General features: G+C 51.3%; 1 protein-coding gene across 1 annotated transcript in view; it reads left to right on the top strand.

Moving 5' to 3' along the window:
- Nucleotides 1-10055, top strand: part of Prex1 (phosphatidylinositol-3,4,5-trisphosphate dependent Rac exchange factor 1) — a 146182-nt gene that overhangs the window by 77110 nt on the left and 59017 nt on the right. Inside the window, exon 5 of the mRNA XM_028769517.1 lies at nucleotides 1662-1763. Coding sequence (XP_028625350.1) covers nucleotides 1662-1763 — 102 coding nt within the window. The remainder of the gene's footprint in view (nucleotides 1-1661; nucleotides 1764-10055) is intronic.

The raw sequence follows: 10055 nt of genomic DNA on the forward strand, positions 1-10055 counted from the left end.
GCACACCTGTAACCCTGCAGCTGTGTGGAAAGCCAGGCGTGGTGGTGTACACTTGTAACCCCAGTGCTGGGGAGGCAGAGGCAGGTGGATCACTGAGGCTCATTGGCCAGCCTGCCTCACCTGCTCATTGAACTCCAGGCTCAGTCAGATGTGATAGCCCTTAATCCCAGGATTTAGGAGGCAGAGTCAGAGACAGAAGCAGAGGCAGAGGCAGAGTCAGAGGCAGAAGCAGAGTCAGAGGCAGAAGCAGAGGCAGAAGCAGGTGGATCTCTGTGAGTTCAAGGCCAGCCTGGTCTACATAGTGATTTGCAGGACAGCCAGGGCCACATAGTGAGATTGTATCTCAAAAATAAATAAGTAAATACAACAGAAGACAACAACTTAACGTTGACCTCTGGCCTCCATACACACACACAGGAGCATGCACACCTGTTAACACACTACCACCTCCCACCCCTGTCTGTGACTTACTAGTTCTGGAGTTAAAAACCAGACACCTGAGCTGTGAGCTGAAATTGTAACAGTTTCCAGGGCTTGGCTGGCTGGGGGTCAGTCTCTGGCTGTTTTCCAGTCCTGGGGCAGGAGAAGGCTTGGTGGGCTGGGCACAGGATGAGCAGAGGCAAGGGCTCTGCTTGGAGGCAGGGCTGCTGGTGGTAGTGGTACTGGGTAGATCAGTCTAGACTGAGCTGAGTGTGTACGGGAGCTTGCTAACCATTGCAGAGTCCTGGTTATAGGCTTATAGGCTTCTCCAGGCCACCACCAGGACTTCATTTTAGAAGTACGATTCTCAGTTCCTAGCCTGTTGGAATCTGGGGTGTCTCTGCTTATTCTTGCTTTTTTTCTTCATAAATTGCGATTTTGGGATGGAGGTGCAATTTAGAGTTCATACTGGTCTTCCAGAGGACCAGAGTTTTGGGACTGCCTGTGATCCTAGGTCCAGGGGAATCTAAGGCTCTTTTCTGGCCTCCAGGGACATTTACATGGAATATAGTCATGCAGACAAACATATATACACATGAAAATAAAACAATCAAACAAAAGAACAAAAAACCAGATAGCAGTTGGATTTCCTTTTCACGCCTTTAGAAGGTTTATAAATAGGCTTGTCCTGTGCATAACTTTTTCTTTCTTGTTCCAGTAAGTTTTGGGGTTTATTTGTGTTGCTGTATTCCTGGTTCTCCCATGTTCCCTGATGTTTGGGGTGCTGTTGTATGAATCGGCTACAAACCAATTTAAGCAAATACACAGATGATTTCCTTCTCCAACAGATGGCTATTTAGTGCTTCTCAGGTTTGGTCAGCCTAAATAAGGCAGTTTGACTGTCGTGTGTGTGTGATTTCTCTAGACCAGAATGGTGAAATTGTCTGTAAAAAGCTTCACAGTCAATGTTTTTGGATCTACAGTTCTGTGGTCCGTCTTAACTGCCGAGGTACAGTGTGTGGGGTGACCCCAGTCAGCAACATTGATTATGGTATGAATGAGATCAGACCTCAGGCCGTGACATGCGGGCCCCATAAAGATTTCTACAGAGTTCTAGAATTTGCCCCTCTCCTAGAGTCACTGAGCTGCTCCCGAGTACTTAACCGCATTGTGTTCTGAGAGTTTCCACGCTCCTGTGTCGTTCTGTATTCTACTAATGATGGTCTCATGTCCCTTTATAGAGCTGCATGCTTCTGGGAGGCCGGAAGACCACAGACATCCCTCTGGAGGGCTACCTGCTGTCCCCCATCCAGAGGATCTGCAAGTACCCGCTCCTGCTCAAGGTGAGACTCCCTTGAGCAAACGTGGACCTGCCCCCAGGCAAACGTGGTGGGCTCTTCCAGGCCGCCACTGACAAGGGACACTGTTAGTTTTAAGGAGCTGTGGCGTCTAGTGGCAGAGCTGGCCCTGGGCCAGGCTAGACCAGCTTCTGTCTCTTCCTCTGCTGTTCTCTGGGCTTCCACAACCAACTTCATCTCTAGCAAGGCAGCAGATGGCTGTAGGCATCTGGACTCACACCCTGTCAAGTTTAAAGTCAGCAGGAGACAGTGAGTCTCTCTCTTGGAGTTCTGATGGACAGCCCGAGAGTCACTCCGGCTGTGGCCAGCCATCTGTGGCTAAGGAAATGGTGTATTATAAATGGTTTGGATATGAGTCATGTGGTTTGATATTAGCCAATCATGGGAAACTTTGGCTTAGACCTCTGATCATCTTCCAACCTCCTTAGACCATCGCATTTCCCTTGAGTTGGTCATTAGCCACTGGGTAGTGCTGTGCTCTGATTGGCTAAAATGGGGCCCCACATTCTGCTCTACTCCAATGATAGTGTACAGAGCAGGACTGAGTTCTGATTGGCTGAGATCTGTGTCAGGTGCTCTGCTCCTGAACCAATTACTTTTTACTCAGACTTGGACCTTAAGCCAGTTACTGGAGCTCATATGCCACAGCCCCAAGGCAGGACAGACAGGCTGGCACCAAAACCTGGGCTCTTGTCAGGGGCCTGGAATGACTTGGCACAGCCACCATGCACCTGCTGTCATCTTCCCTGCTAGCCACCTTGGCCTGGTCTTGCTGGAGCGGTCCAGGGCCAATCTGACCCTTGACAGCTTCATCCTCAGCTTCAGAATCGACAGTTGGGCAGGTCCCAAGCTGCATGGATGGTCCTGTCCCCATCTGCTTGGTCCTGGCTTCCCAGCCTTTACAAATGATGGCTGTTGGCTGCTGCCAAACCCTGACTTTGTCCCAAGGCCTGTCTGATAGCTGACTCTTGGGCTTCCTGCTGGCAGGCTAATCCCACTGACCGTCCATGAATCGTTCATGAACCTGCTCACAGGGGCTACCTATGTCTGTGTCCCATGAACTAGGGGGAGGGTAAGGAAGGTTCTGGGGGAAATGTTGACCCTCAGTTTGTGCTGGAGAAGGTAAGTGACCTTGAGTATCTGAGCTGACAGGATCCTGGAGCTGTCAGCACTGCTGGGGTCATGATTCTTGTGTGTGTGTTGGGGTATGTGTGCGTAGGCACCTGAGGCCAACCTCGGGTGATTCTTTAGGAGCCTTCTACCTGTTTTTGAGATAGAGCACCTTAGTGGGACCTGGGGCTCTCCGTTGTGCTAGACTGGCTGGCTGTTGAGCGCCAGGAACCTGTCTTCTTGTCTCTGTTTCCCCACGGTGATTACAATGGTGTGTCACCACACTTGGCTTCTTCGTGAGTGTTGAGGACCGAGCTCAGATCCTGAGTTCAGATCCTTTTGCATGCACAGCAGGAGTGAGCCGCCTCTCTAGCCCACCCAGGACACTGTATTAGCGCAAGAAGCTGTGGGAGTGGGGCTCTGCTCTCCCTGTGCCTCCTCCAGCTATGGCTGCTTGGACCTCTAGGGAATCCACAGGAAGCTCAGCTGCATCCTCCTGGGGCTTCAGTGAGTTGGATGGGCAGTGGACAGTCTGGGCTCAGAAGCTGCAGGTTGATCTGGCCATGGAGCGTGAGTTATCCCTTGGAGGTTGTGGCCCTCAGTCTGTTTCCCCTCCTTTTGTTTTGCATTCACACTAGTTCCTAGTTCACACTAGTTCCTAGTTGGGGAAGAAATCCCAACCTCCCCACCCCTAAGGCAAACCAAAGTGAGCAGGAGGATCTGGGGCTGCTGGCAAGCCTGGCTGTGCACTCTGGCCCTGTCAAGCACCTCAGCGGGCCTGCGTTAGTGCTGGGCTTTGTAGTCATGGCTGCCTGTGGCGGAGTTGCACCTGTGGAGTTTCTTAGCGCCAACTCTTGAGTAAGTCATGCCACTCCTATGCCTCAGTTTCTCCTTTGTGGTGCACAACGTGTAACAGTAGCGTTTCTGGGTTTGTTATGAAGTGAGTGCACACGCCCTGCAGAGTAGTCAGGAGGGCCGATGAGACCTTCCTTTGGGACACAGAGAAGGGAAGTAAATGGCTGCCCCAGAGCACGTGAGCTGCTGCTGCTGCTGACCAGTCTCTTTCTAGAGTCTTACCCCGGCTCTGAAGTCCAAGCATGCCCAGTTGCCCCCATGCTTAGGGGTGAAGTCTGCAGGCCTTGTCAGCTCCCTAAATGAGGCCTGAGAACCCCGATGGCTTCATGACTCAGTGGTTAGTCTACTTTTCTGGGTTCTAAGCCTTGAACATCTGACCCTTGAGGAAAAACCCTACTTACAGCCCGAGAGCTGAACCAAACTGCTCACTCTTTGGTTTCTGGGTCTTGACCAAGTCTGGGGTCACAGGAGCGTTCAGAGAGAAAGCAGGTTCTGTGATATGTGTCAATAACCCGGGTGGGAAGACCTGTGCGGCCTCAGAGCCTGGTAGACCTGAGGCCTGTTTGTTCCTTTTTCTCTAGAGCCTGGGGTTTAGTCACACAGGGCTCTCGCCCCAGGAAGATGGAGGCAGCTGGGGCAAACCACTGGCTGCCTCTGCAGGAAGCACCCACAGGAAGTGGTGGAGGTCTGGCCTTGCCCTCTTGACAGCTGTGTACACTGCTGCTCTCTCCGCCCGATGCATGTATTGGGAGCCTGGAGACTGCTAGGGACCAGCCAGCGGGGCCTGAGATTCCTGTGGGGACATGCAAGCTCCCTGACAGACAACTGCTTAGTGTCCCTGCCTTGGCTTCTGCCACTGGAACATTTGTATCAGCAAGCAGCAGGGCCGAGGGCCTTTTACACCCTCCTGGGGGGCCTCCTTTGCTCACAGTTTCCAGGGCATTCTAAAAGATGACCCTGTGAGCCCAGCAGCTGACTCCAACCCCAGCTTGTCCCCTCAGCCATGCAAACACGTTCTCGCAGATGTCCTCCGTTCTATGAGGCTCCTTGTTCCCGCTGAACTCCCGATGGTACAGGCTGCAGGGTTGGGGAGCCCGGGGTGGGGGAGGAGTAGGCAACAGTGAAAGCCTTTTGGGAACAGCCCCAAAAGCTGAACTTGAACACTGCCTAAGAATAGCCGGAACATTCTATTTTGGCTCCTCAGCCCGGGCTCAGGATAGACAGTTGGCATTTTCAAGCTTTATTGAGTTTCCCATCAGTGTTTCCAGGGAGATGATTCAGAGTTGGGGGGATGCCTTGATATGTAGCAAGCAGGACCCTAATGGGAACGCGGGGTGATACTGGACCTTTTGATTGTCTGCTGATGGTACCTGGCCCTTGCTGCGGCTCTGTTCTGTCCTGGCGGCTGACACAGCCTTGCAGCCACAGCTGGAGTAACAGATTCCAACCTGGGCCTTGAGTCTCCCATTGGTGCGTCTTACAAGGATCTCGTGTCACAGATCTTATTCCTGTGTGTCTGGCTTTTTTTCACTTGGTATGGTGTGCCTCACACTGTGCCTGGGTTCATACTTCCTTCCATTTTTATGACTGAGTAGTACTCCCCGGTAAGCTGGGCTGGGCCTTACTGTCCGCTCATTGGCTGGTAGACATTTAGGAGCAACACAGCTATATCCATCCATAGATATTTTTTTTAAATTGGCTATTTTATTTATTTACATTTCAGATGTCATCCCCTTTCCCTATTTCCCCTCCCTAGAAACTCCCTATCCTATACCCCCTCTTCCTTTATGCTTTTATACCATTTTAATTACATTCAAGTATTAAGGTCAGTTCTAGGTTGAGGAACTAGCAATACAATAGATGCAAATAGTCAAGGAACAAGCGAGACCATCCATAGCTCTTCACAGCCCCGCCTCCCTGCATGCTGGCTCTCATCTTCCCCAGAATGGTTTCCTCCTGTCCTACCTTCTGTCTCCATTCCAGGAATCAGCTTCATCCTGGTGATTTCCCAGGCCAAACCTTGGGTTATCTATGTCCCCTAACTCTCCCTCCGTCCATTCCAGTTGGTGAAGAAGTCCTGTTGGCTCCCCCGTGGAGCCTGCCCAGGGCTGGCTGCTTGCTAATCCTGCCCTCTGCCTTGTCCGAGGCTGCTCTAGCTCCAGCTCCAGCCTCTGCTGTTTGCCTTAGCTCCTGGCCCTCCTACCCTGAAAGCATCTCCCTGTGTTCTCGCATAGCGCCTTCTCTGGGGTGTGCCCAGGTCACCCCTTCCAGGGTCCTGTTTTATTCTGTGTCTGCCTTCTTTTAGCCTCGTGACCAGGGAGTCTGCTGTGTTTGCTTCCCCAATGGGGATGGTGCTTACCACCCTGATACTCTGTATGGATTGAACAGTTTGGGGGAACTTGTGCTGACACCTGAGTATGCCTGGATTGGACCCGGGGGGGCCAAGGGGGGGTCGTGCTGACACCTGAGCAGACACATGGGGGAGTATTCTCTGATGCTGTCATGGAGGAGGCTGGTATGGGGTTTTTATTTCTTCTCAGCTCCTGCTAGGTGCCTCTTTGAGACGTGACTGAAGCTCTGTGCCTCAGTTTCCCCGTATTGGTAGTGTGTTAGTTATTGTAAGTGACTGGATAGAGAATGAGTGGAAGGACTTCTAAGATCCTTCAGTGAACAGGAGCCATTTTGATTGACACAGGTCTACTTCAACCCTGATTAGCCACAGACTTAGTTTGACCTGTGTTTCACCCTCTTACAGTTGAGCAGTCTTTGTCCTTGGGTTTAAGAAGCTTCAGGAAGCACTTCAAAGGCCATGTTTGCAGTCTGACATGATCGCATCACCCTAGCTCAGTTGCCTCTGCTTACTGTGTATAATGTGAGCTCTGTCCATCTGGCAGTATATATGTCTCTCTCTGCCTCTGTCTTTCCTGGGACCTGAGCCCAGGACCTGCCATATCCTAGACAAGTACCTGATCACTGAGCTACCCCACCCTCTCTTATTTTTCTACAGGGTTCCAGTAAAGTTGCCCAGGTTGGCCTTGAACTCTCCACCCTCCTTCTTCCTCAGTCTCCTGAGTCACTGTGTGCTGTCCTGTCCTGTCTTCTGTCCATCCCCTTGCTGCTGTTTCTTCCCGACTATCTCTAGGATGGTTTGCTTGCTGGTGTTGGGGGCTAGTCCCTCTTGTTTCCTGTCTCCCTCCCAGTTTTTCTGCTGCAGCTGTCCAAGGAGTGCCCCAAGTATCAGCAGTTTTCCTGTTGTCTCTGGAGTGTTGTCTCTATAGAGCCTGAGGTGTCACCCTTGTGGAGACTTCCTTGAGAGACTGGTCCTCCTCTGAAGGTTGAGAAGATCTGACCATAGGCCTCAGACCTGGGCCACAAATACAACAGCCCTACCCCCTGCCCACAAATGGATTAAGGGAGCATGAATCTTGACACAGCCGGTCTTGCTAAGGTGTAGTCACTCTGTACCCCACTGGTGGTCACTGTCAGATGAAGAGCAGGCCTGCATAGGCAAAGCCACAGCTGGCCACAGGAGGATAGCTTGGGAGGACACTGGGTAAGGTCAGCTGTGTCTGCACTGAGCAGAGTGCCCCCACTGGACCTGAACAGCTGGCACCCCTTGCTCCTGCACCAGTGGGCCCAGGAGCTGTGAGTCTGGCTGATGTTACCGTTTCTGTCTCTCTGCTCTTCTTGGAGGCTTGGGTCCCTGGATCCCCACAGGATAGAATTGCTCAAGATATTTGCATGGAGTTTGCATAGAGTGTGTCTGTGTCAAGGCTTTCTCTGCTGTGGTGGACATCTTTTCAAGTTCTTCTAGACGTTTTCACTTCCTGTTTTCTTGCTTCATTTTTCTTTCTTTGGCCTGTGTGTATGGTGTGTGTGTTTGTGTGTTTGCATGATGTTATGTACTTGTGATGTGGATGTGTGCATGTATGTATTCACACGCACGTGCATGGAGGCCAGAGGTCAGTATCAAATGTCTTCATCTATTGATCTCCATTTTTATTTTTGTAGACGAGGCTGGCCTCAACCTCAGAGATTTGCCTGCCTCTGCCTCCCGAGTGCTGGGAGTACAGGCTCACATCACCATGCTGTCTCTGGTTTTGTTACACAAATGCTGAGAGTCCAAGCTTACATAGGTCCTCACGTTTACAATTGAGCCACTTCCCCTTTGTCTCAGTCACTGTTCTGTTGCTGTGAACAGACGCCATAGCCAGGGCAAATGACAAAAGAAAGCTTTCTGAGGGTCCGTTGATGAGCGTGGTGGGAAGTGTGGGGGCAAGCATGGAGAAGCAGCTGAGAGCTTTACATCCTGAGCCAGGGTAGCAGGCAGAGAGAGAGGGATGAGGGGCTGGGGAGAGCCTGCAATGGGCTTTTACAACCTCAAAGCCCACCCCACATGGACACATCTCCCCCTGAGGCCACACCCCCCAATCCTTCCCAAACAGTTCTGCTCCCTGAGGCCACACCTCCCAATCCCTCCCAAACAGTTCTGCTCCCTGGTGACTAAGCATTCAAACATATGAGCCAAATGGGGGCCGTGCTGATAAACCACGCACCTTTAGATGCTCTCCACTTGCACCCTACTGTTACCCTCAGCCTTACTAGAGGGGACACCAGAACTTTTGGGCTGTGCCCTCTGAGTTAGATAGAGAAGCCTGGTACAGGGACCTTGTGAGCAGAGCTTGCATAGGAAGACCCAATCTATACTCAGCCCCAGAAAGCAGAGGTGTTGCTCTGTTTGGTCTAGTCTGTGGTTGGCACCCTTTCCTTTCTAGGCCCCCCTTTTCTCTGTGGAGACGCTGGCATGGCTTCCTAGCCTTGCGTTGGCTTTCAGGCATCTGGCAACGCCAGGGCAGTGACGGGTCTCATCGAATCTCTGAGTAACACATCCAGCGTTGTCTTTATGCTAGTCTGGTGAATACATTCCACTGGTGACTGAAAATCTGATTTATCATTCTATGTCATTAACTACCTCCACACCTGGAAAACCTAACTTAAACTTGCTTTTTCAAAAAAAAAAAGGGGGGGGGGGAGAACAGCCAGGACTCCTGGCAGGGCCTGCTTTAGGAAAAAAAAAATTATCTGGGGCAGCTCAGGCCAGTGTCTCCAGTTGTTCTTCCTGGAAATTTCCAGCTCAGTGAGCCCTTCCCTCAGGTGGCTCCCCCATGAGGCACCAGCAGCCTCGGGCTTACATCCTCAGGGAAAAGAGGGCTTATCCCTCTGAGCCCCCCAAGCTGAGTCCTGGCTGAAGCCTTTGCTGAGTATGTCTCAGGCTCCCTTCCTGAGGTAGAGGCTGAAGACCCAGCTACACTAGAAGCCTGGCTATAGTGGCATCTCTGGGACCCATAGCCCAGGAGAAGGTCAGGAATGGTGGACTTGGATGGCATGTCTGCCCTCCAGTCTTCCTCTCTATGTTTTCCCATAAGCCCTTGTTGGACCCCAGGGAGACTGAACAAGCAAGCAAGCAAGCAGTTTTGTACCATACATGACCTTTGCCTGTTGCCTGGCTGAATCTGGTGTCAGAAGCTCATGTTCTGGGTTGTACTCTGTGGTGGTACTGTGGCAGGATTGCTCCTACTTTGTCGACAGGATGAAGTCACTCAGAGTTGTATCTGTGGATACCACCTTGGTATAAGCAAGAGGTAGAGGCATGAGGTGGCTTGCAGAAGCCAAGCCTGCTGCCCTGTTTCCTTCCTTCTTGGAACCCCAGGCCACCTGTGAAACCACACGGGGTAGAAGGATGGTGAGGAGATTCACACCCTGGCTTGTGTGGTGACGCGCTGTTCTCCTCACCCAGGGCTAGCATCTTCCAAACAGTTTTTTTTTTTTTTAAGATTTATTTATTTTATTTATGAGTACACTGTAGCTGTCTTCAGACAGACCAGAAGAGGGCATCGAATCTCATTATGGGTGGCTGTGAGCCGCCATGTGGTTGCTGGGATTTGAACTCAGGACCTCTGGAAGAGCAGTCAGTGCTCTTAACCACTGAGCCATCTCTCCAGCCCCCAAACAGTTTTTATAAGAGCATAATAAGAGGAGACCTGTGACTAACATCTACCATGTTGTACTTCCTCCCCATGGTTTTGGACTAGAGCCTCTGTCAGTCGTGCCTCAGTTTCCTCATTGTGATGGCAATGCTTGGTTATGCTGGTCACAGTGCTGATGTTTGGTTATTCTGGTCACAGTGCTGATGTTTGGTTATGCTGGTTACAGTGCTGATGTTTGGTTATGCTGGTCACAGTGCTGATGTTTGGTTATGCTGGTTACAGTGCTGATGTTTGGTTATGCCGGTCACAGTGCTGATGTTTGGTT

Source organism: Grammomys surdaster, unplaced genomic scaffold (assembly GCF_004785775.1).
Source record: "Grammomys surdaster isolate TR1022 unplaced genomic scaffold, NIH_TR_1.0 193, whole genome shotgun sequence".
Lineage (NCBI taxonomy): Eukaryota > Metazoa > Chordata > Mammalia > Rodentia > Muridae > Grammomys > Grammomys surdaster.